General features: G+C 37.9%; 1 protein-coding gene and 1 pseudogene across 2 annotated transcripts in view; both read left to right on the forward strand.

Annotated features, from left to right (window-relative positions):
- Cped1 (cadherin like and PC-esterase domain containing 1) overlaps positions 1-12,872 on the forward strand; it is a 301,563-nt gene extending 288,691 nt beyond the window's left edge. For both annotated transcript variants that reach the window (XM_045160324.1, XM_045160323.1), the window contains one exon: positions 10,878-12,872. In XM_045160324.1, the coding sequence (XP_045016259.1) occupies positions 10,878-11,096 (219 nt within the window). In that variant the 3' untranslated portion in view covers positions 11,097-12,872. The remainder of the gene's footprint in view (positions 1-10,877) is intronic.
- A 10,675-nt stretch (positions 12,873-23,547) lies between these two features.
- Positions 23,548-23,918, forward strand: LOC101613718 (annotated as a pseudogene).
- The last annotated feature ends 3,837 nt before the right edge of the window (positions 23,919-27,755 follow it).

The following is a 27,755-nucleotide window of genomic DNA, read 5'->3' on the forward strand; positions in this document are numbered from 1 at the left end:
GTATACTACCCACCTTAAAGTGTCCAATTAACATTCCCAACTCCTGTGTTTTCATGATCTGTACTGGTGAGAATGGGATCTGAGTCTGGGAAATACTATTTATATCTTTACTTTATATATCCTCAAATAATATTAGTATATTTAAAAGATCTTAAAATAGCCAGGTGTGGTGGTGCACACTTTTAATCCCAGCACTCAAGAGGCAGAGGTAGGAGTATTACTGTGAGTTCGAGGCCACCCTGAGATTACATAGCAAATTCTTGGTCAGCCTGGACTAGACTGAGACTCTACCTCAAAAATCCAAAAAGAAATATCTTAAAATAAATAAAGTTAAACTTGAGCTGGATGTGGTGGCTCATGCCTGTAGTTACAGCATGCATGAGGAGTGGCAGGGGGTTGGGGTGGAGGAAGGGAGATGACTGAAACCAGGAGTTTGAAACCAGCTTGAACAACATAACACCATAACAAGATGACAGCAAGATGTTGTCTCAAAAAAACAAGGAATTTGGTGACTGGAGATATTGCTCAGTAGTTAAGGTACTTGTCTACAAAGCCTAAAAACCTAACAACCTGTGTTCAATTCCCCAGTAATCACATCAAGCCAGATGCACAAAGTGGCACATGCATTTGGCATTTCATTTGCACTGGCAGGAGGCCCTGGTGTACCCATTCTCTCTACGTATTTACCTCTTTTTCTCAAACAAATAAATAAAAATATTTTGAAAGTAATTAGTTATTCATTAATTGAGGTCTAGCTTAGTTTAATCCAGTGTTTCTCCTACTCTTTTGACCACAGAACCGTTTTTCTTTTTTACAGCATTTACTTATATGTTTAAGGTTACATGTGAGTCAAGGAGCTTGATCAGTTTTTCAAAGAGATCACATGTCATCATCATCATCATCATTATTAATCTTGTATGTGTATGTGTGCATGTACATGCCATGATACATGTGGGGGAGTCAGAGGACAACTTCCTGGTCAGTCTTTTGCCTTTCCATCTCATGTGAGACAGTTTCTTGTTCTGGATTCCCATTCTTCTGTTGTTCTTTGTGGCTCTTTATTGTGCTCACCATGAGCTTCCAGAAATTCTCTTGTCTCCACCTCCCATCTTGCTATCAGTGTGCTGAGATTACAGAAGCAGAGCATGACTTCTAGCATTTTTGTGAAGTCTGTGGATTGAACCTGGTTACTCCAGCTTGAGTGGTGAGCACTTTATCCACTGAGCCATCTCCCCAGTCAGAAACTTCATTCTTAAAGCCTCCTCATATCTGCAATGGGAGAATTTAAACAGCCTTATTTCTTAAGCACCTATTTTATTTATTTATTTATTTATTTATTTATTTATTTATTTATTTATTTAAGAGTGACAGAGAGAGGAAGAGGCAGATAGAGAGAGAGAGAATGAACACGGCAGGACCTCCAGCCACTGCAAACGAACTCCAGACGCGTGCGCCCCCTTGTGCATCTGGCTAACGTGGGTCCTGGGGAATCGAGCCTCAAACAGGGGCCCTTAGGCTTCACAGGCAAGTGCTTAACTGCTAAGCCAACTCTCCAGCCCAGCACCTGTTTTTTAAAAGAGTGTTTTTATTTATTTGTAAGCAGAGTGAGAGAGAGACAGAGACAAAGACAGAAACAGAGAGAATGGGTGAGCCACTGCCTCCAGCTGCTGAAAATGAACTTTAGATGCATGCCTGCAGCCAAAGCTTATCTTCTATGGCACAGAATTTAAGAGGCTCAGCTGTCAGAGAGGAAAGGGTCCGGGATTGGAAGTAGGGTGAAAGACAGAGACAATATGCTCATTGCAAGTCTGGAAACTCCCAAACAGAACAAAATTCATTTCTTAAAATATTTTAATTATGTCCCTTAATCCTTAGCATCTTTGACCCATTTCATACTTGGCCTCTCTTAAATAAAGATAGCTTAGTTAATGTGGCCATAATTAAATATTTGGGGAGTGGGTGAAATGAAAGCATTCCCTAGTATATGCCAAAATTGAATGATGTCCTGAAATGGAATTATAACTTATACAGACTGTCTTCTAGCTATTGTTTGTTACTTTATTTCTATTCCATTTCTATGAATTTTGTTCTTTTTTTAAACTGGGCATAATTTTGTGACTAGATCTTTGATTGAATGCCAGTATGTAGAATGACAATATTAGATGAAAAGTACTTCAATAGTATATATCTATCTTAAAAGACAACAGTAGTATATTTTATTTGGTTAATTGTGTGTTTTCCAGCCTTAAGTCATGATTCTTCCCATTTATCTTCAGACCCCTAGGACCCCACTCCTAATGATGACCCAGTGAGTTTGCAATCTGAGCGTCCCTCTGATCCAGGCAGGGTGATTCCGGAACACTTGCACCATGGGAATTCTTTCCTATTTTGTGCTCTGAATCTGGAACCACATCAAAAGTTCCTTGGAGGTTATTCAGGTCAAGATGGGTTTTAGGAAAGGTATTTGCTTGTAATCTGCCTGACAGGTTTCCAGCTCATCAAGCTTGTGCTCTCTGTACTGGCTTTTGGAAAACTCAAAGTTATTTCAGATGGAGCTATTCATTGTCATGGAAATTATGGCTATATTCTGATGAGCATTTGTGTGAAATCAGTCCTGAGTGTTGAAGTTAGACATACTTATTAGTTAAAGTTGCATTTTTAGTTTTATTGTGTAACTTAAAATAACTTTCCATTCATTTACAAAGTTTGAACCAAAGCCATTGGCCAAAGCCAATAAAATTAAAGTGTAGTATTGCTATGTTTTCTATATCTATGTGCCCAATTTTTCATTACATAGAAAGGTGGACTGACATCCAATCATAAACTGAAAAATCATTTCTCATATAAAAAATGCTGTGAAAGTAAGACACTTCTATACTCCAAAGTTAAAATTTTATTTTATTTAAATTATTTTAGTTTTGTTTTTGAAGTAGGATTTCTGTCTAGCCCAGGCTGACCTGGAATTCACTATGTAGTCTCAGGGTAGCCTTGAACTCACAGCTATCCTCCTACCTCTGTCTCCCAAGTGCTGGGATAAAAGGCATGCACCACCATGCCCAGCTCACAATTTTAATTATTTTACAGCGAGTCACCAAAAAAAAATGTTCATCTATGTAACTTATTGTGTTGATGTGAACTCCAAAATTATCCTCAGCTCTATAATTAGCATATTAAAAATAAAATATTCCCAAAACGCTGTCATCATTAACTGATAGTCTATAAGTACATATACCTTAATCTAAATTTACTCATTACTGTGAGAAAATTTATTGAGTTATAAGACTGATGATAAACAATGACTTTATGATATAGAATAATACTTGTCTAATAGGTTCCCATACTTTACTATCCTTCCTTTTTATAATATGCAGTATAATTTGGCATAATAAATTTATAGATAAAAAGTAAACAAAGAAGAAAGGTATGGGCTGGAGAGATGGCTTAGTGATTAAGGTGTTTGCCTACAAAGCCAAAGGATCCCGGTTCAACTCTCCAGGACCCATGTAAGCCAGATGCACAAGGGGGCGCATGCATCTGGAGTTCATTTGCAGTGACTGGAGGCCCTGGCTCACCCATTCTCTCTCTTTCTCTCTCTCAAATAAATAAATAAATAAATAAATATGTTTAAAAAAAAGAAAAAAGGTAAAAAGAAGGCATAACTTTGGATTAATGTGGCAAAAGATTAATCATTTACCACTTCTATATAAACAGTGTAAATATTTGATAAACCACATGTGGGTGGGATATTAACTATACACCATGTTTTTTTGTATTCTTCACTGGGTGAGCACACATACTTTACAGTTGTCACGTCATCTGTACCCAAGCCTACAGCATGTTTTGGATGCATCAGACCACTAGTCTCTGGTGGAGGTGATTAGTATTGATGGTCATCTGCAGCCTTTGGTCCTTGTTTCAAAGCTGAACTCTTCCATCCATGTTTATTATAGCTCATTTATACTGTTTACTATTATTGTTATGCCTCAGAGACTGCCTAACATTTGTATTACTAGCAGCTCTCTTTCAAAGCTACAGTCCAGTTGACATGTCAGATGGATTTTACAAACCCCAAATAGTCACCAGACTTTGGGAGGTAACCAAATTGGCCCATTTCCATACAAGATCAAAGGAAAAAGGCAATTCATTCTTTATTGTACAGGTACCAAGCATCATTCACTGATATAAGATTTCCAAGCCCTAAAAATGTATCCAACCTATTTTTCCCACATTAGAGTTTAAACAAATAGGCAAAATAAAATAATATTTTGATACTAAGAGATAGCACTTTGAAAGTCATGCTGGATACTAGTGTTTTTACAAAGAAGTTCAAAGAAGTAATAGCCATGTAAACATAATATCATGCCCACCATAAATTACTAATGAGTTTCTTTCGTGTGCTAAGAACTATTCATTACATGGAAATAACATGGGGCCTGACCTTGTGGAGCTGGTCTTAGATGATGTCTTTGAAGTTGCTTCATTCTTGTTCTTACTTCAACTATCTTAGACATGTGCCTTTATCAAGTCCCCTTGAGCATAGGGACCATATCTGAATTACTCCATGTGTTTCCTAATGCAGATAAATCTCAAGACTGAAACAGGGGTATTATATAGGAAAGGTCATTAAAAATTTATTTTCTGAGACACAGCTTCATTTTGTTGTTTTTTGTTTTTCCTTTTTTGGCTTTTCATTACAAAAGGATTAAATGAATTCTTGCACATTGTAAGAATTTAAAAATAAATATACATAATAAAAGCAACACTTTTGTCCACTGTAAACTTCTGCAGTATGTTACATAGCCCCATTTTAAACTGACATTCTTAATCTTCATCCTATTTAACTGTTGTAGTCAGGTTCACATTACTGGTAGAAATCACCCAACCCAGAGCAGCTTGTGGGAAAAGATATTTATTTTGACTTACAGGCTCAAATTGGAAGTTTCATGATGGCAGGGAAAACAATGACAAGAGCAGAGGGTGGACATCACCCTCTGGCTGACATCAAGTAGACAATAGCAGCAGGAGAGTGTGTTGAACACTGGCATGGGAAAACTGGTTATAACACCTATCAGTCTGCCCCCAACCACACACCACCTCTAGGAGGCTTCAATGTCCAATTGCCATCAGCTGGGGAACTTAGCATCCAGAACACCTAAGTTTATGGGGGACACCTGAATCAAACCACCACTGTAACTAAAAAGATGAGGCTGTCAGAGCTTATGATCACTATATTTATATGACATTGGGCCCTATTTAGAACTTCCTTGTTTCTCCATAAACATTTTTATAATATGTGTCAATCTACAGAATGAACATTATGATTCTCCCCATCTCACTATTGGATATTGTTAATTATTTGGCCTTAAAGTCACATCTTTCCATCAAGCTCTAGAGAGCAAGGCATTTAAGATTGCTCTCCACAGAGAAATTTAACATCTTAATCTAGGCAGAAACACAATTATAAAAGGTAAATTATACTTGCTATTTTAACAAAAAAGTTTATTGAGTATATGTTATATGCCAGATACTGTGCCAAACATTGCATTCAGATCTTTGACCTCTGGATCATGGAAGAAAAAAAAGACATACATATATTTCAGTCCATATTACCCCAGGCATCCTGATGCTGTTCATGACACAACTTTAACTCTAGCAAGTGTTACAGATCTTCCCCACAAGCGGCTTCACATATACTTTCTAAAAGACAATTTTATTTGTGTGTATGCATGCACTGTGTGTGGGTGTACCAGTTGCCACTGCAAATGCTTGAAGCTCACTTTGTGTCTGGCTAACATGGTGGCTTGGGAAGTGAATCCAGTGTGGAAGGCTTCATAAGCAAGCACCTTAAACTATTGAGCCTTCTTCCCAGCTCTTTCACGCATGCTTTGAGACAAGCTGCTGCTGGGAATTCAGTGCTATTCCAGCACACACTACCATCTCTGATTCCTTGTCCCAGAGCAAATGCACTGCAGCTGCCCCAGGCAGCCCATGCCATGGTGACTCTCACACAACTCTGACTGACACGTCTTCTCATGGCTATGCATCTGTGAAATTCTCTGTGCAGACTTGCTCTGTTGCTTTCTGCATTGCCAGCCATGGGTTTTCCATGACTTGAGCTCCAGTGAGTTGATTCACCTGGTGGAACATATGTTTCATCATTTACTTATAGTTACTTTGCAGACCACAGATGACCTCTCATTATAAAAATAAGGTATAATCAACTAGATCTAAGAAGAAGCCACTACTAAGGCTTTTTCCCTTTAAGGCTCCTCATCCTTAATAAACAGCCAGAATACCTGCACATCAGTACCTGATACAGGCTTCAAATCACTCCATCCATCAATCCAGACCTGGCGTCCTCCATGAAAACACAATGCTATCCAATCCACATTCTTCCTTCCATCTCTGGAAGACTTTGAATCATTCAAATATTAATAGTTTACCAAATTTAATAAATAGGATGATGACAAAATGAGAACTGTTTCCAAGATTTTTATAGATGCAACACTGGGAAGACGATAAGGGAAGCTAACTTAGGGTGTCATGAACCTGTGAAGAGCAGAAGAAAGGCTAGATAGAAAAGGTTATATGCATCTTGGCTTTGGGTGTAGCTCACTGGTTGAATGTGTACTTAGCATTCGAAGGCCCCAGCCTCAATCCCAAGTACACGCACATGCACATACATGTGCACACAGCAAACAACAAAATAGGTAATAGATCAAGGGAGGATGATTATTACTACCATTGGTGCCACTCTAGTTCCTCTTGATCCCACCATCCACACACCATGGGGGAAGGAGAAGGAAGCAAAGTATACTGGAAAAGCAACATGTTCGTTTTGGCAAGGAAGCTAGGAGGGCCTTCACTGACAATGGTGAATATCTAAAATACTTTGTCCACCAGAGATGAGAAGAAGCTTCTGAAGGAGCACCTGTGAGGTGTGAGGGCTCAGCATGTATCAAGAGCTGGGCATGGTGTGGCACGCACCTTTAATCCCAACACTCAGGAAGGAGAGGTATGAGGATCACTGTGAGTTCAAGGCCAGCCTGAGACTACAGAGTGAATTCCAGGTCAGCCTGGGCTATAGCAAGACCCTACCTTGAAAAAAAATAAAATAAAAAGAGCCAGCAAGTAGGCAGAGACTATGATAATGTGCCCTCTTCCCATAGGTTGATGATAGATTCAAATAATTATGTGAATTTAGTGAAGGATCAGTTGGCAGTGAAAGTTTCCATAATTTTTAACCTTCACAAGTCTTCTTGATTATTTGCCTATATGATTTTTTTTACATGTATTCTTAAATTTATCACATTTCCCCTAAAATCCCAGTGTTTATCATTGCAGTGGACACTAACATGGGAAGCCTTCACATGGTGAAGCTCTACACTTATTCTTTATTTATTACTCTTTTTTAAGTTTTTAATATTCTTCACTTACATCCCATAGATCATTGTTCAATTTAGTTAAGTATTATAATGGAATGCTTTTAAAATAAAGTATTTTTTCTTAATTATTTAAAGACTATAGAAAAGTTTCATAATTTTTAAATATCAACTTTAGAATACCTAGTTTTTCAGTAGATTCATTATTTTAGTTTTCATAGTAAATAATTATATAGCTCTATAAAATGTCTTGGTAATTATCCATAATAATAAATATTTATGATATTTAAGCATTTCAAAATCTCGACACAAATTGTATGTACTAGTGATATGGCATATAAAGTTACTGAGCTTTTTTAATGTTCCAGGATTTAATTCACAATTTTAATTCAGCATTTTGGAAGGATTTTTTGTATCAATATTTTGCTAAATCAAAACTTACATAATGATCTTTATAAGTTTGTCAATGCTCAGGATTCAGTGCCAAGGCAATAGTGACTTCACAACAGAATTTGGAAACATTATCTTCAATTTTCCCTAAAAAATAGTTTTCAAAGGAAAACAAGTAAATTGAGTGTGCCTGGTCCATTCACTCGCATGGGCATATTAGAGTGCATATGAGAAATCATAAATGGAACATTAGCACCATAAGAACACTCACCTGGATTTCAGGAACTGCAGATGACCCCATCATTGTTTCTCAAAGATCAACATGGTACTCCCTAAAAACAGATGCAAATTACCAACCTTCCTTCGGAGACCTGGCAAAACACTGACACTGCTTCTGAGTAGAGCTGCTTACTTCAGCAAGTACTTAGAGGTCATAGATTGCTGAATAGCCTAACCAAGTGGTTTGCTTGGGACTTGGAAATGTTAGTATTATCCAACATATATAAGGCAACATGAAATTTAATCCTGAAATCACAGAAAATACTAAGAAATTATTTAATGGATGATAACCTCTTGCATTGTTATGGACATTTTTCTATTTTGTATCTAATTAGCATGCAGAACATTATGCAATTACAAAAGCTAGAACCTAAGATAAAATCATATAAAAAAATTAGACTTTAGGGGGGCCTCCAAACACTAGAATAATATTATTTCAAGAATGAATGCCACATTTATGCTTAAATGCTTCCTTAGATAAATTTCCAGAAAGCCATCTGTTAATCTTGAGTGGACACAGACCTTCTCTAAATTACATACAACTTTTTTAAAAATTTGTTTATTTATTTATTTGAGAGCGACAGACACAGAGAGAAAGACAGATAGAGGGAGAGAGAGAGAATGGGCGCGCCAGGGCTTCCAGCCTCTGCAAACGAACTCCAGATGCGTGCGCCCCCTGTGCATCTGGCTAACGTGGGACCTGGGGATCCGAGCCTCCAACCGGGGTCCTTAGGCTTCACAGGCAAGCGCTTAACCGCTAAGCCATCTCTCCAGCCCTAAATTACATATAACTTTTAAGAAATTCAGTTTTCCTCTTGTGCCTATCACATTTGGAGTAATGGTCTAACTATATTGGGATGGCAGGACAAAATAGAATTGTGCACTGTTGGGATCTGGGGATCCATGCTCTACTACAAACTGAGCTCTAAATTGTAATCCACAGGAACTTCTTACTACAACTTCATGATTTCAACACTCTTACTAAGAGTCATTTGATCCAAGGGCCTGATCAAGCAAAAGCTACAGGAAAGCAATGCATTTTGGCGGGAGAGAGGGGGTGCAAAGTATAATTGCTTTTACAACACGCTGCTGCTAACTTTTTTCTTCAAAATGCTAAAAGCTTCCAATTTTCATGATTTCAAAGTCATGTACATTTATTATGTTAAAAGAAAGATTCAAGGGCTGGAGAGATGGCTTAGCAGTTAAGCGCTTGCCTGTGAAGCCTAAGGACCCCGGTTCGAGGCTCGGTTCCCCAGGTCCCACATTAGCCAGATGCACAAGGGGGCGCAGGCGTCTGGAGTTCGTTTGCAGAGGCTGGAAGCCCTGGCGCGCCCATTCTCTCTCTCTCCCTCTATCTGTCTTTCTCTCTGTGTCTGTAGCTCTCAAATAAATAAATAAATAATTTAAAAAAAAAAGAAATCAAAACCAAGTTAGAACACATTTTAAACTACCCAAAATACATCACTTCTGTTAATATTTTATGTAGATCTGTACAGTTTCTGTACCAGCAACTCTTCTAAAATGGTTGGTGTTTACTTATAGTGTAGAAAGATATTTACCACGCAAATATCATGTGAATTTTTGAATATATTTTTGTTTTGGAGAACTATAATTATTGAAGTCTCTTAAATAGGGTCAAAAGTATGTAACTAAATTATTACATTACACTTGAAAGACTAAAGAAAACTCTATGTGAGCTAGTGTGCTTTCATTTGCCACCAATGAGTACTTTATTATGTTCAAGGATTGACAAAAAAAATTATAATTGCATTAAAAATGATGTAATTCTTGTTTTTTATTTGTTTCTAAAGACATTCCAACATCTTTATGAATATGCTCTTTCCTCGTCTTTCTATTCCTAGTTGTTGCCCACCCATCCCAGCTTCTCTGTTGGTTCCTGTCTCATTTCCACAAATCTCTGATACTCAGAGCCTGAGTTTTGTTACCTCAGTGATAAAAGATGACAATTTTGGTATTCTACCAGAATAATGTTCTGTAAAACATACAAGTACACCATAAATTAGACTCTTTGTTTGTATGAGTGAGTGCATATATAGTCATAAAATACCTGCAAAGAGATCTGCAAAAAAAATGGTAACATGTAGGAAGAAGCATGGCTTAGTAGGGGGCAAAGAAAAGCAAACTTTTGATTTATAAACCTTTTTAGGCTTTATAAGGAGTTTATAATACCATGCACTAAAAAGCATATAATATGAAACATAGGTACATCTACACCTGCACATAAATAAGATTTTTAGCATAATAAAGCATAGGTTCTTTTATAGATTCTACTATTTACTACCAAGAGAAATAAATGAAGCTACTAACTGCAGTGGAAAAATATTTTTCTTTTCTCTGAGAATACCATTAGTTGCCAGTTTATGGAATGAAGTAGCATAGCAGACTTAGGACAACAAGTTTAAATGGACGACATGGAAAACTGACAGAAGTGTCTATTCTATTCTAGTGTGATGTCAAAACAAATGCTACTGCAGCTGGCCAACCCCCCCCCACACACACACACAAACACATATACACGCGCACACACACATGCACCACAGCAATGTGGGAGAAACATCAACTGATACAGTTCCTCAGCTGCATGTGGTATAGCTGTCCTCATATATGAGAAGTGACAGAAATTCTAATTGCAGCCCTAGCCTTTTTTTTGCAGCACAAGTTACCTTGGTTTTGATTTAGGCAAATTATATCCATTCCCTCTGGGCAACACAGTGTGTGGCAGAAATGTCTTTCAAGTCTGAGTTCGTTATATTTCTCTATATATCCTTGATGTTGTAGCCCTAATTTCTTGTTATTTATGTACAGGTAGTGAAATCAAAGCTATCCAGAAAACACCACTCTATTAAGATGAAAAGATCAAAGAATCATATCGTGGGAAAATACTTCAATGCTCAAAGCAAACTACAGCAACATCAAGACCTTGTCACAAATGCTCAATCACCATATCATGTCAGAGGTCCAATAAATCAGGTTTGTTCTGAAATCCTCCTCAGCAGAATGTGTGCAAGTGAAAGGTATGCATAGGCTCCTGGAAGGAGAGCCGAATGTGGAATTAAATACAAGCCATTCACCTGGACGATGGTCTGGGAACCAAATGTGCCTCACATATACTTTGGAATGATAACCTAACTATGTACTCTAGTACAAGCATGCACACCAAAACACACAGCTTACAAAGACCAAGACCATAATTTTGTCACAGCTTTACACAGTCAGGATGTGAACTTGAACATCAGATCACTTCAGAGTGACAGGCAGAGCTGGAAGGAGTTTACTTGACACATGGTCATAAATTAGAACCACTACGAGCTTGGTATTGTATTATGACGATAAATACAAGTCTGGATACTTGAACTCTATGGTGGAAAGGGTAATGCTGCTTGGAACTATGTTCTTTTCTCTGTAGGAACATTAATATTAGAAGGTCAAGGAAGCAATTACATTCCACTTGCAAGGAGTGACTACACATAGGTTCATTATCAGAAGAACAAGTGGCATTTATGATGGCTTTTACTTTGTGGCTCTAATGCTTATGAAAAACATTTATTATACTTTTAAACTTTTGTAACTGAAGGGAAAACAGAGGTATGATGCTCTACAAGGAAATTCAAACAAATTCTATATGAAAGATAGGCAGTATATATTTTACAGCTAAAGCAATAATAAATATAGTCAACTCTTTACTCCTTGTGATTTTCATAAACATTCCCATCTGTCCGTCAATAATGAAATCCAATGGTAACTGCAGTCTAAATTGATGAAATATGTAATCTTAAAGTAAGAAACAAAATAAATGTCCTCATGTATTACTACTTTGTTATGTTTTGCAGATACTACTTAAGGAAGCTTTCACTTGCCATTATAGGCCTGTGTTATTTAAGATTACAATTACATTTTATAAAAATATTTTTGCAAAAGATTAGGGATTCTCAAATACATAAGCATAAAGCATTTTATATGTATCTACAAAGATTATTATGTTACTATTACCTGTATTTTTCTTTCCTTGAGCAAATGTATCTAATTCAAATTTAGAGGGCATATAATTATTTTTATTAAAATGTTGGCATACATATAAAATATACTTAATTCAAGTATTGAACATTTACCTTTCTATCCTTTAAGTTTCAAAATGGTAAATTTCTTCACTGTACAAATGCTTTGAGAGAACATCTCACTATTATATGGCTTTTAAAAGATAGTTTTGGTAAGGCCAGGAAGCTGAGTTAATTCAATATGTGGCTTAAATGACTAAATGTACAAATACCTCAAGGTCATTGCCATATAAAAATTCAACACTTTTGATCCGTTGATTCTTTAATATGAACATCCACCTCTTTAAAATACTATATTTTTATATATATTTTTATATGAACATAAACGTGATTTATATTTAACTCTGTTAAATTATATTTAAATGCAGTATCATTTGATATAAACAGTAAACAAATGCATTTCATAGAAGATAGATGTTTAGAGCAAGGTATTGAATTGATTTAAAATGAAACATTTTCTCATACCTGCATGTATACAGAAGCATCATTTTAATCTTTTGAGATATTTTTCAGTAATATAAAATGTTACCAATTCATGCAGCTGCTCCATTGAGTTTAAATGTATTATATATTATATAGCAGTACTATAGTCAACATTTGCTTTTTGTAACTTACTGTCAATGAAACTGAAAGAACCATCTGATTGGGGTTGGTCCGGCATTTACCTCTATGCCATTGAAAAAATATATTGGATTTTACAAAGAATTGTAATGATATCATTAATAAACATACTACTAGTAAGAAACTGTGTTCAGAGAGTGTCTTTTATCATCCATCTTACTAGGAGTATAAACCCATGCAGACTATTTGGCAAGTCTATTTTGGAGTTCAGTAAAAGAGAAATAACCTTGTATTTCCTTCCAAGCTTGATGTTATATGTGTATGCACTCATGGTGTGGTGTAGGCACATGAGTGTGCAGATGCATACACACCATATGTGTGCATGCAGAGGCCAGAGAAAGAAACAAGTGTCTTTTTTTATTGTTCAAGCAGATACGTCTTACCTTGAGACAGGATCTGTCCCTCAACATGGAGCTGTGGTCCACCACCAAGCCCCAGAGCCCCCCCCCCAACACACACACTCATCACCAACTGGGATTATTGTAGCTTTTTAATGGATTCTGGGGACTATAACTTGGTGGTTTCTTGCCAGAGAGAACTCCTGCTTAAAGTGGCAAGTGCTCTTAAGAACTGAGACATATCCCAACTCTGATATTCTTGAAGCATGTGACCAGATTAACCCTGCTGTACAATGACTGAAGCTTGTGACCTTAGTTTAGGAACAAGTGATTATTATTATTATTATTATTATTATTATTATTATTATTATTATTGTAACATAAGGCACTAAAATTCGAATGATTGTTTGTTTTAACCATTTCTTAATTGAAGAAATTGCATTTTATTTTGCCTTGAGGGAATAAATGTGTATAAATGTACTCACTCATGTAATCTTCTATGTTTAGAAAGTGTTAATTTGAGCAAGAGAAAAATAAAGGTTGTCATTTAAAAATATTTTTAGATGTGAAAGTTGCAGGAAGTAGATTATTTTGGGCAAGAATTGATCAGTATCCAATCTAAACTAAACGAATGCATAATATTAAAAGTCAAGAATAACTGCTGAAACATTTACAAATATCACTTTTGACACTACATGGGGGTGTTTGCATGTGTGTATGTGTGCGTTTAAAGGTACAGCGTACCATTAGGCCATATGCAAATAAGATTTTCTAGAACATCAAAAGGGAGGGTTCACTATTTCTTTCTGGTTTAGTTTATATTTGAGGCATCAGAACTCTTTTATACTAGTCTAGTATAAGGTGCTTGTGTGCATTGTCTTCTCTACAGAATAGTGACTTCCACTTTAAAGTATTGGGAGAAATTACTAGCTGAATCTGGTGAGGATTATGGAGAAAACATGTATTCTGAATCTTTAAATTTCTCCTTTAAGTTCTCTTCACTGAAAGATTCCAGAAGGAATACAAAAAATGGGTCAAAATTACATATCCCAATAAGAATTTTGGGGGGCAATAAGGTTTTGACGTGAAAGGAAGAAGGACGTGATTAATACAGTATAAGCTTAGGAACACAGAATTTATTAAGTATGGTCTTAAAGGCTTCATCATTTGAACAAATGCTAAGACCAAGTCTTCCAACTTAATGGATTACAACTCAAATAAAATGTGATTGAATAAGTTCATACAAGCTGATAACTCTGAAATATGCATCCAAGTACAAAACTAAAGATGATTTCACTTGGTTGGTCAAGGAAGAATTTTTCTGCAAATGTTACTTTTTTTGGTTTGGTTTTATTTTATTTTATTTATTTATTTATTTTGTTGTTGTGGGTTGGTTGGTTTGTTGGCTTATTGGTTTGTTGAAACAAGGTTTCCTTATGTGGCCCAGGCTGGCCTAGAACCTGAGATCATCTGGCCTCCACTTCCCAAGCAGTGAGATTTCAGACATGCACCACCACACTGGGATGTATTTAAAGCACGCACGTGTGCATGCATGCATGTGCTCGTGTGTGTGTGTGTGTATGTGTGTGTGTGTGTGTGTGAATTTAAAGTTCAAATGCTTCTAATTCCTCTTGGAAGTAAAGGCATTTCGATAAATCATTTCAGTTACAGGAAGTTGTCAGAACTCCCCTCACCCTTCCCCCAAATGTCTGCTAAAGACAACAGAATACTATGCATGTCTACAGACTAGATTTTATATTTGGCAAGGTTTGCAAGGTTTCATATAGTCAAGGAGCCTTTTATCATGTTTTTATTGCTGCACTAACTGCTATTATCAACTTCCATATTTCTTGCATGATTCACTTGGTGTAGGGGCTGCAGAACTCATTCTGGTCTCACCCATACAGATCATGCAATCCTCCTAAAATGGTGCACCATTTATTTTGTTCAAGTTCACAATATATAAAGAATTTATTTTATGGCTCTAACAACTGCCACACTTAATACACAATTGAAATATTAACGTTTTTTTAACTTACTACAAAATTATCTGTAAGTCCACTAATTTACAAAGTATGTTAACATGATTTCTTAAATTCAACTAATATAACAAAATAGGACATTTAAAGAAAATACAGTATACAGGATTCCTGCAAGGTGGTAATGTTTAGGTAGATTCAGTTTCAAGCTGGATTTAGGTTGACTGTCATTTTATCTTAAGACTTCCAGACTTTGCAAAGAACTGTTTTTCATTTTGTTTTTTAAAAGCCTTTTTTTCCCCAATAACATGATATATCTGGGGAAAATGTTGCATTTTAGATTAGGTTATGAGTAAACATTTCATTTCCCTAAAAAATTTTCTTAGGTGATTTATATGTCACATCAATACCATTATTTTTTATTATAGAAAATAAAATATATGCTTTTGTTATATAAAAATAATTCTTACAAGATTCATAAGAATGTTTATATGCATTTAAAAAACAAAGTAATTATAATTGGTTACTGTTGCATAAGCATCCAGCAGTGATGGTTTCTTGAACATAAGATGTATTCAACTGATTCTCAATTTTACAGTGAATTTTCTTATTAAATGGTTGACTGGAAAAGTGCATTACTTTGATGCAGCTTTTAGTGCTAAGGAAATTGTGATAACATGATTTTTTATATATTTTGTTTAATTGTATTCTCACTTTCTTTTTGTAGTAAAATCTGTTCAGATCTTTAGATTGGTCATTTAGTAGAAAGCATTTTAGAATGAGTATGACGTGAAAGGTCAACATTTTAATTTTTCTTAAATATCTAATTTTTATTTGGTCTGTAATTAGCATATTATAATAATTAAAACATTAATTTGGGACTAGGAAACAGTTTTTGTTTGCTTTTTGAAACAGAGTCTCCTTATATATCCAAGGCTGGCCTTGTACCTTTGATCTTCCTCTGCCTTCATCTACTGAGAGATGTGGCTACAGGACTATGGCACGTGCTGGGGAGAAAAACAAATGAAGGAGGTTAAAGTAAAATAAATGAAGACATGTTTACCTTTATACCTATACTACAAATTACATATGCAATTTTTTTTTACTTTATGTATACAGGGGATTTTTAAATTAATAGCTCAAGATCTGGGGTGCCCAATTATTCTGTCTTGTTAGTAGATACACAAATATCAAAGTATGGCACAGTGGCAGCAGTGAACCAGGCAGAACCAAGATTTGGCCAAGTGGCCTACAGCAGTCCCAGGAGGCATGGAAGAAAGGAACAGACCTTCACTCAGGCCTCCACATGGTCTTGGATGAGCACAAATGAGAAGCACTCACCAGATGCTTTCATGGACCCTGGACCCTTCTTAAGCCTTCTCTGAAATGTCTCTCTCTGGAGCATATAATATCTCCCTAAACAAAATCCTAAGTGATCATTTTTAGTGGGGTTTTTATGACTTATCTAAACCAACCCATTAGTATATAAATATCTTGTTAATGACACAGTATTTACAATCAGAAAAAAAATATATGTGCTGTCATCATTGATACAGTCTTTTGTCTGGTGACCATGAAATGGCAACTTGTCTTTGATTAAATTGTTGCCCCATGCACAGAGAGATCATCTGCCAGCACAATACCACTCATCTTTCCCTTTGCCTTTTCAATAGAACTGATGCAGTACTTTTCTGCGTGAATGTACTATGTAATACATGATTCATGTTAAACCTTACAGTTTTACATTCTCCTCCTTGCCTTAATTAAATGTAACATGAAGCTTGCATTTTTAATGGCTTCTCCAGTATTGCAGTATTCTTACAAAGAATTTATGAGCCTTTTGTTAAAATTCGCCACTCATATCATTTGCAGAACATGAAAGTATTTGCAGGAACTTTGCTTTATAAGGTACAGTTTGGTCTGTATTAAGAATAGTATGAGGAAATTAAAACAATACCTTTTTAGCCTAAGATGAGTTTAGTCAATGGGTACTCCAGATTCCACTGCATGTACATGCTCACTGGGGAAAACCAGTTCACACTTGCCTCCAAGGAGTACTCATCTCAATACTTATATTAGCTTTGCAAAACCAGTGGCATGTTTTTAAAACATTGTGGAGCCAAGGCTCAGCACGACTTACACCTGCCAAGAACAAGATCCTTTCAATAGCATGGAATTTCCAGAGCCATGTTATTGGTAAACACCCAGAAGTCATTCTCAGCCACCCAGCTTATGAATAAGTTGATACCTTCCATGAATTATGTATGTATTCTCAGATGAGGTTGGTACAGATACTGCATCTCACATTTCTGGTTTCCCAGAAGAATAGGCCATCTAAAGTGAGGGATTGGCTAGGGAGGTATTTTTCTGTTTCCTGAGGTTATCATAAATCTTTGAAGTTTTATTTCCCTTGAAGTAAATTTCTCTTCCAATGGAAGCATCCCTAGGTAGCCATCTCCATTAAACTGTTATCAAATACAGTGAAAATAAATGTCTTCCCTCTATCACTCACCAGACAGAAAGTCCAAACTGTTGGTCAAACCAGGCCTTCCCTGGTTTGTGTCTGGGCAGAGTGAGTGTCAAGCAAAACTTAAAAATCAAACAGAAATTCTGCATTGATTTAAACAGCAACACATCTATACTATGTATGTATGTATGTATCTATATCTATATCTATATATATACATACATATGTATATAATGTATATATACATCTATACTATGTATGTATATATATATATATACACACATATATATAATGTGTATATATACACATATATATATAATGTGTATATATATGTGTGTGTGTGTGTAATATATGTATATAAGACACATATACAGCCAGGCATGGTGGTGCATGCCTTTACTCCCAGCACTCCAGAGGCTGAAGCAGTAGGATTGCTGTGAGTTCTACGCCAGTCTGAGACTAATTCCTGGTCAGCCTGGGCTGGCACAAGACTGTACATCAATAAACCAAAAAAAAAAAAAAAGAACATATAAATATGTTCAAACACACACACACACACACACACACACACACACACACACACACACAGTGAATTAGACAATATAGAAGTTCCAAATAGTCTTGTAGCTATTGAATTGTTCTTAATATAATCCTTACTTTTTGATTTACAGCAGTGTATAAAACCTTTGAATAATAGGTTCTATATCTTTGGATGCCTTTTCCAGGAGCTCATCTGGACATGACAGGAATGTGAATGTAGGTCTATGCCAAGCAGTGGCAGAGCCTGGAGGGATGTGCTGGGGAGACGTCTTCCAGATGCATCTCTTTTTAAAAGTACTTTATGTATTTATTTACTTACTTACTTATTTGAGAGAAATAAATAGAGGCAGATTAGATAGATAGATAGATAGATAGATAGATAGATAGATAGATAGATAGATAGATACATACATACATACATACATACATACATAGACAGACAGACAAACAGATGATAGATAGGTATAGATATAGATACCTGTTTACAGATATCTATATCTATGTATACACAGAGAGAGAGAGAGAGAGAGAGAGAGAGAGAATGGGCACAACAGGGCCTCTAGTCACTGCAAACAAATTCCAGGTGCATGCAGCACTTTGTGCATTTGGCTTTATATGGGTCCTGACATACCAAACCCAGGTTCTTTGGCTTTGCTGGCAAGCACTTAACTGCTAAACCATCTCTCCAGCCCCAGATGCACCTCTTGGCACGTGAATGAACTGCCAGGAATCACTAAGATAAGAAGATATTCAGCAGAGTCATAGGGACTTCAGCTTTTAAAATTATACAGAACATGGCGGTGGGGGAGAGACTTTGACAGCTGTGTAACCTTCTGAAAGATCAACTGAGCCACCTTGCTTCTTTGCTCTCTTTCCACCTCATAGCATTCCAGGGTGCCTTTGACCTCATGGAGTTTCCTGCTGGCAAGTGCTGAGTTAAGGAGTAAGGTAGCAGCAGCAATGTAATTGACTGTGATCTGAGCTGAGGGCACCATAGGATGGAAGGCATTGGGAAAGATTATAGCTCAGCAGTTCATTATACTGTAACCTCCCCAATCTAATTTTATTTAGCCTCACCCCATTGAGCAGATTTATTTCCCCATTGTGTGACTTCATGTTCCTTTGTCTATCACTGCACTGTGACAGTGCCTTGTCATCTTTGTATATTCTGCCTCAATAAACAGATCTTCTCAAGGCTCAGGACTGACCCACTTAGCTCTCCACTGAACAACATTTACATGGAGCAGAGGCACAGTGAGGAGTATTGTCTTGTGCTTTGTTTTCTAAGCTTAGTTACCATCTCCTTTATGAGTTTTTCACTGACTCTGAAAATACTGTCTTATTTGTACTAAGGAATTAGCTCTCTTTGCTAAGCCCTAGTTGAGTCTCTTTCTCTTTGACATGCACTGTTCAAGCATGTACTCCTGGAATGTAAGCTCCTAAAGAAAGACACTAGGAAGGAAGGCTGTGTGTTTTGTTGTTTTCTTTTTGGTTTGCTTGTGTTGATTTATCAGTTACTTCCTTGTTTCTGGAACAAAATGCCAGACCAAAGTAGCTTGTGAAAGGAAAGGGTTTATTTTCAGCTTATGGTTTTGGTGGGATAGCAGAGAGAGCAAGAAGGGAGTGGGCATAATGCTTTCACATAAGCAGGGAAGAAGTAGAGAGACAAAACTAAATGCGGGACCTGGCAATGGAACCTCAAGGCCTGCCCTCAGTAACATGCTTCTTCCAGCAAGGCTCCGCCCTCTAACAGTTCCATAGAACCTCTCCTAACAGCACCTCCAATTGAGGATTAAGTATTCAAAGACATGGGTCTATGGGGAATATTTTGTATTCAAACCACCACACTTGTGATTTTTAAGCATTGAGATATAATTTCCTTACCAAAAATTCTATTCTTTTAAAATGCATAAGTGAGTAGTTCATATAATTTTCACTGTAATCTAACATCAGAAACTTTTTTACTTTAAAAAGATACATAATAATCACTCTACATGTCCTCTCCTCTATCCTCAAACTTAGGCAACCACTGATCTGCTTTCTGTCTCTATGGATTTACCTACCCTGGACAGCTCATACAAATACTTGTATAACATGTAATCTTTTGTGGCTGGCTTCTTTCACTTAGTATTGCTATGTTTCAATCCGTGTATACTGTTTGGAAATTAGTTGAGTAGCACATAATGGACTTTGATCAAAAGAAAACTTAAATATCCCTGGAGTTAGAAATTGTATTGCACATAGAATTTGCTAAAAGACATTGGCAGGGCTTAGGAAATGTCTTAGAGGTCAAGGCACTTGCCAGTGAAGCCTAAGGACCTAGATTCGATTCCACAGAACCCACATAGGCCAGATACACATGGTGGTGCATGCATTTGGAAATCATTTGCAAAAGCTGGAGATCCTGACATGCTCATGCTCATTCTCTCTCTCTCTCTCTCTCTCTCTCTCTCTCTCTCTCTCTCTCTCTCTCTGTCTCTCTCTCTCCCTCCCTCCCTCCCTTCCTCCCTCCCTCTCTCCCTCTCTCTTCTCTCTCATAAATAAAATAAAATAAAGACTTTGACAAAGCATTATATTAGAAATAATATCATCACTCTTCACTCTTCAAAACCCTCTTTGGCAAGTAGCAATTGTTTGTTTCTGCCGTGCCCTGAGGACTGAAGCTGATCTCTTAAGATGTAGTTTGGGAAAATGTGAGCTACAAACTGAAGTTACCTGCCTGGATCCGATGGGAATGCTGGCCTGACATACAGTTTGCAGCTCATGCAGCTCTAAGATGCTTCAGGCTTCCTCCTTTCCATACACTGTTCCTCATCCTAGCAGGACTAGATGCTCTCTCAATCCTGCCTCTGTCCAAACTAGAAAAACTTAGATAAACTCATGCCTGTATCTGAAAGAATATAGTTCTTCAAGGCTACTAAAGCTTAAGAGAAGTCAGACATTTTTTTGTTCATTTATTTATATATTTGAGACTGACAGAGAGAGAGAAAGAGGCAGAGAGAGAGAGAGAGAGAGAGAGAGAGAGAGAGAGAGAATGGGCACGCCAGGGCCTCCAGCCACTGTAAATGAACTTCAGATGTGTTTGCCCCCTTGTGCATCTGGTTAACGTGGGTCCTGGGGAATCAAGCCTCGAACCGGGGTCCTTAGGCTTCACAGGCAAGTGCTTAACCACTAAGCCATCTCTCCAGCCCAAGAGAAGTCAGACATTTTTGTCAGTGGCATTTCAGGTATCAGTGAGCCAGAATGAGAGCTGTTTGAGTTCATCACTTAATTTATCTAAAGATTCAATGCCTACAGCAAGTTTATAGGACACAGGAGAGAACCTAAACTTATAGTCCCATTGAGACATGTCAGTTAAGTGGAGCCTGAAGTGTCTTGGACAATGTCCATGCAGGATCTGCTCTTGTGGAACACAGGCCAATGGTGCACAGCTTCTGATGTGGAGAACTATCTACTCGCCTTCTTTTTCTACTGTGCTATTGTCAAATGCAATATTAATGTAGCATCAAAATTCATTTTTAGGTCATAAATCTTCCTTTAATTTTATACATAATAAATGCTTACAGATGCAAATCATGTTTAAGAAGAAGGACCTAATGGTTAAAAGAAGAATTGCCATATTGTAGTAATTTTGAAAGCAGCTGTTTCAACTTAACATATGTGTATTCCCAGTCTCATGTATATGAGATACAAGCTAATGTCAACAGTACATTAACAATGCAACTGAATTTAATTACAGAACTAAAAGCACTATTGGTGGAGAGATCACATATTCACTGAAAAATATAGGTAAGGAGACATCTGTTTCTGGTGTCTCAAATAGGTACCTGCATCTTTTACATCAGTGGATAAGTTAAAAGGTTTTCCTGAACATTGACTCCTAAGACAAAGTGGAAGATATATTCTCTCACAATTTCAGTTTGCAAGTGGCATTATATATGCCTTCTAACCATGAATCTAGGAGATACAGAGAGGACCAAAGCATGGGAATGATACACACCCTTTCACACACAACTGTGTATGCGATTACAAGAGGAAGGAAAGTTGCCTTACATTGCTTCCAGTTGCATGTTGCATCCACAATATTTGGCTCTAATTGGGTGTTCAGAACCCTTTCAATTAACGAATTAATTTAAATTAATTTCCTGCCATCATGGAGCTTCCCATTAAGTCTGTAAATCAAAATAAACTCTTTCCCACAAGCTGCTCTTGGTCAGGTGTTTTCTACCAGCTATGCGAACCTGACTGCAACAGCTGCCATTGAGCCACTGTGATCAAGTGTCATCCTGAGCCAAATTCATCTCTGGAGGCTGAGCTTTAAATTCATGCATAGTTAACCCTTGGGCTATCCGTGCATCAGCATGCAAGAGCTGACAAAGAAATCCACACTACCCAGAGATCTAAAGGTTCCAGAGATACACATTTTGAATTTGACCAAATTGTCACAATCAGAAGGCCAGACAAACTGCTTCCCCTCTGTCTCTCCACTTGCTGGCATACACTGATGCCTGAAGCATCAACTTTCCTTTGTCACACTGTCCTGTCCAGTAGGAGACAACTAAATCTAAGTGCAGGTCACTCAGAGAGTAGCCAAAGACATGAAACATTGTTACCATGGAGAAAGCCACCTGCTTAACTACTGATAAAATTTAAAAAGCTTTCATGCCTCCTTTATTGCTTTGAGACTCAGTAAATTTTGCTTCTTGACCTGGTCTGGATGAGATGCCAACACTCTCAGTGATTGCTGGACCAATGTGGCTGATATGGCACAGTATGTGTCCTCTGTCCTCATCCATTCACACAGCCCCATACTGCTCCTTGAGAGAAAAGGAGTTACTCAGACCACTGCATAACGAACTGCCCTTTCCTTCCAGAACCTCAAAGTATGATGGATCACTTATCTGGGAAGATTGTATAATCAAGACAAGAACAGTTAGAAATGAATACAAGGAATACTGTCCTGAGAAGGTACCATATAAGGTCATTGAAGAATGCAGTGCTAACATTCTATTTCTAAAATGAATTTGAAAAAAAAATGATTCTGAGACTGGGCGGATGGCTCAGCAGTTAAAGGCACTTTTTTTTGCAAAGCTTGCTGGCTCAAGTTCAATTCCCCAATACCCCAATACCCAATACTCAATACCCATGTAAAGCCAGATGTACAAAGTGGTGCAAGTATCTGGATTTCATATGCAGTGGCAGGAGGCCCTATCGAACTCAATTTCTCTCTCTCTCTCTCTCTCTCTCTCTCATAAATAAATAAATAGATAGATAGATAAAACAAATTGATTCTGAAAACAAAATTGATTCTGAGACAGGTGTATTGGTGCATGCTTTTCACCCCAGGACTTAGGATCGGAGGTAGGCAGAGGAGGCACTGTGAGTCTGAAGTCACCCTAAGACTACATAGTGAATTCCAGGTCAGCCTGGACTAGAGCAAGACCCTACCTCAAAAAATATTGATTCTGAAAGAAAATGGTGTCTGCTACTCGCGTTATTCAGAAGTTACAGAACTGGGCATCTGGGCAAGACCTGCAGGCGAAGCTGCAGCTATGCTACCAGGAGATCGCCAACTGGACCCAGCCGCCCCCGAGACTTCCCGTGGGCCCAGCCACAAGCTCTCCAACAATTATTATTGTACTCGTGATGGCCGCCAGGAAGCTGCGCCCCCTTCCATCATCATGTCCTCACAAATGGCGCTGGTTGCAGGCAGGACAGCAGAGAGCTCAGCTGTGGCAGCCACTGAGAAGAAAGCAGTGACACCTGCTCCTCCCATAAATAAGTGGGAGCTGTCCAAGGACCAGCCTTACCTGCCCTAAGCCACCTGGTCATATCCCCAGGGCCACCTGAATGCTTTTACTCTTTGGAGTCCTTCTGGACAGCATGTGACCTAAATTATAACAAATACATGGAACTCTATCATTCTCCTCCTCCTCCTTTTCCTTATTTTTTTTTTTAAGACGGTTTTTGCTGGGTATGGTGGTATATGCCTGTAACCTCCACTTGGGAGGCTGTAGTAGGTGGATGTCATGGCTGTCCCATGTGATGACCTTATTTGTAACCTTTCAGTAGGTGCAGAAGAGAGTGCCAAAGTGTTGAATCCATGCACCTCTGGAAGCTTAGAGCAAGGGGGGAAGGTCACGGTCCTGGGCGGAAGTATAAGTGCCCCAGAGTGAGTGTTACAGATTTCACAAGCTGCAGGCTTCCTGAGGGAAGATGGAGTTTGGGTGGAGCAAAATGACAAAAGAGATTCAGAAAGCTCAAAAGGAATAAGTACACCAGTCATGGTGTGGTGTGCAGAGGCCACTAGAAAGTCAACCAGAGTGCTTTGAGAGGCCCCAAGCAAGATGTGACTCAAGGTGGCCTGGAACTTGCTGTGTAGTAGAAAATGACCTTGAAATTCTGATCCTCCTGCTTCTGCCTCCCAAATGCTGAGGTTACAGGCATGTATGTTATCATACATGGTTTGTCCAGTGCTGGAGATCAAACCTAGGGCTTCGTGCATACTAGGTATGCACTTTGCTAATTGAGCTACAGCCCCAGCCCTCTGGTAAAACTTTAGATCCTGACTTGAAATTTGTTGAGGGAGTGATGTGGGAGAGGTTTGCACCTCCTGATCTTTTTCTGAGGACCAGGAACCACCCTGAATGTTTTATATATATTTATTTCTGGGCCAGGAACTGCTCAGAACCTTTGATAGATAGATAGATAGATAGATAGATAGATAGATAGATAGATAGATAGATAGATAGATATAGATATAGATATAGATATAGATATAGATATAGATATAGATATAGATATAGATATATAGATATATCAGAGGCAGGGTCTCACTCTAGCCCAGACTGGCCTGGAATATACTATGTAGCCCCAGGTTAATCTCTAACACAGAAACCCTCCTATCTCAGCCTAAGTGTTAGGATTAAAGTCTTGTGCCAAACCTAACTTTTTTTTTTTTTTTTTTTGGAGTCATGTTCTACTGTAACTCAGGCTGTCCTTGAACTGGGTACATATTGGCAAGATCATCTTGTCTCCACCTCTCAAATTCTGGGGTGACCAGTGTACACTACCACATTTGGTTTATGCAGTAGTGGGGATCAAACTCAAGGTCTCATGCATACTAGACAAGCATTCTACCAACTGAGCTATATTTCCAGTCCTCCTCCCCTTTTTTGTTGTTTTATTGAGACAGTGCCTTGTTCTGTAGCTCAGGCTATCCTGGAACTCTGTAACCTATCTGGCCCTGTCATTGTATTCTGTGTGCGTCAGCCTCCCAGGTGCTGTGATTTTAAGTGTGAGCCAGCATCCCTGGCCTGAACTCTTGATTTTGGTTTGTTTCTGGAGTAACTGTGTGGTCTTTTGGAGAGACCAAGGAGGTATGTTAGCTCATGCCTGTAATCTTCATTTCAGGAGGCTGAGACAGGAGGATCTCAAATTCAGAGTCAACCATGGGTTGTGTTTCAAACAAACGTCAGGGAGAAATTAAGAACACATGGCTCAGCCTATGAGCTGGTTCTAAACTCACTAAGAGCTCCCAAGTCAACTCTCAACTTGCCTGCTTTGCATTTTTTATTTAAACGGGCTCCTTCAGCTCCTATTCCTGGATTCTCAGACACTTCCCTCACCAAGATCCTGATCCTCAAAGGCAGGATGCTGTTTTACTTCCCCCTGGATAGTCCTATATACTACCCGTTGCCTCCATCCCTGCCGCTGAACTGTATTCTTATGTACCATACCCCTTCTTCTGGAACTGGGAAGACTTATGAAAAGCGTATATACACTACTACAAAAAAGCTCTAACCTCTAACTGCCTGCAAATAAAACCTTTTCTGTGAAAAATATATATATATATTGATTCTGCATGAGAATGCATGTTCTGTTCATATGCAAGTGGGGGCCTACACATGCAGGTATCTATGTATGTGTGGGCCAGAGGTTCATGTCGAGTGTCTTCCTCTTTTGCCCTTTATTTTATTTTATTTTATTTTATTTTATTTTATTTTATTTTATTTTATCTTATTTTTACTGAGGAAGGGTCTCTCAATGAACTCAGTGTTTGCTGCTTCAAATACTCTTATTAGTCAGCTTGCCCTGGGATCCCCTGTGTTCACCCCCTAAAGCTGACTGTGAGGAGATTGGCACTAATCCCCCCAGCTTTTATGAAGGTGCTGGGCATCTGAACTCTAGCCGTTATGCTTATCTGGAAGCACTTTATCCACTGAGCCATCTCCCACTCCCATAAAAATTTAACTACGCATGGTTCTATGGACTCAAAAGTGGTAAAGATTTTAGTGACCCAAGAACCAACTAAAAACTTCTATTAAGTCTCTTTCATGTCAATAGAAAAGCATTAGCTGTTTCCTAAACAGGCCATGTTTATGTCTACATTACAATATAATATGACCACTCGCAAAAAAATTCCCTTGGGGAACAGGATTCAAACACTTAAAGTAACCATTCTTACAGTTCCAGTGGATCTTAAAAAAAATAATAATAATTAGAACCCCAATAGAGAAGATAAGACTTTTTTGTACATTAGGCTACATGAGGAAACAAAGCAAAAGCAGGTGACAAAGATAAAAAGACTAAATTAATGAAAGGAATAGGAATAAATGGAATTAAAGGGAGAATGGCAGAGGGGGATTAGAAACCCTAAAGAAATGATGGCAGAGGTCACTTGGTGTCATAATTGACAGTCAGCCAAAATTTAACCACAAGTTCAGCAAGTAGTTCTTAGAGGCTATGCCAAAAACAGGCTGTAAAGGGTCCCAGCCTTCAGCCAAAAAGTTAAACTTTCAATTATCCAGATGTGTGTTTGGTTTAAAGCCATAAAGTAAGTGCCGTGACGACAGAATATAAAGATGCTCTTCATTAGATGGAGGATAATGAAAATCACAAAAGAAAAAAAAAATGAATGTCCTGCCTTTCACAAACTAATCTGATTAGTGCTACTTTTGAAACTCTTCTGAAAGGAGTCGATCTTTTCTTAGCTATGTTTTCAGAATCACAAATTCTCTTGCATCAGAAATAAGCTGAAGACACTGCAACTCATTTGTTTGTTTCATTTGTCTCATTTCCCAGGAACGGAAGTTGTCCTTTATTCCGACTTAACTATCCGCAGGGTATAAACCTAACCCAGTCTGTTCTCCAGCTGTTCCAGTGAACCTTGTCATTCTTCCAGTATATAGAACAGCGTGCCCATGGTTCATTAATCTCCCTGGCATACAGTCCCACTGGCTTTATTGTTTATTATCAGTCTGGAACTTCAACTGATATAAGAAAATTATTCTCCAGATTTGTCAGTTGTCACTATACATTTCAGACCACACCTGTGTTCAATAACTATGATCTGAAATATTGGAACTGCCAGACCATCTATGATTGTCATCACAGCCCACCAAGTAGTATATACGGATGCCTGAATTCCCAAGACTGAGCATCCATACCAAAGAGCAACTGCTATAGGGAAGCATTTTACTGTGTGACCTCAAGATATTTACAAAGTCTTGCCTGGTCCTATTCAGTGATCTTGTAAAGATCACAGGTACACATGGCTCACTGTATCCCTGAATTCCTGGTCTCAAACTGTCACACTATGCAAGTACTCTGCTACTGACACGAAGTTGGTTAAAGTTGCTGCCAAGAGGGTATAAGAACCAAGAGCTCGATGGTTAAGCCAA

Source organism: Jaculus jaculus, chromosome 10 (genome assembly GCF_020740685.1).
Source record: "Jaculus jaculus isolate mJacJac1 chromosome 10, mJacJac1.mat.Y.cur, whole genome shotgun sequence".
Lineage (NCBI taxonomy): Eukaryota > Metazoa > Chordata > Mammalia > Rodentia > Dipodidae > Jaculus > Jaculus jaculus.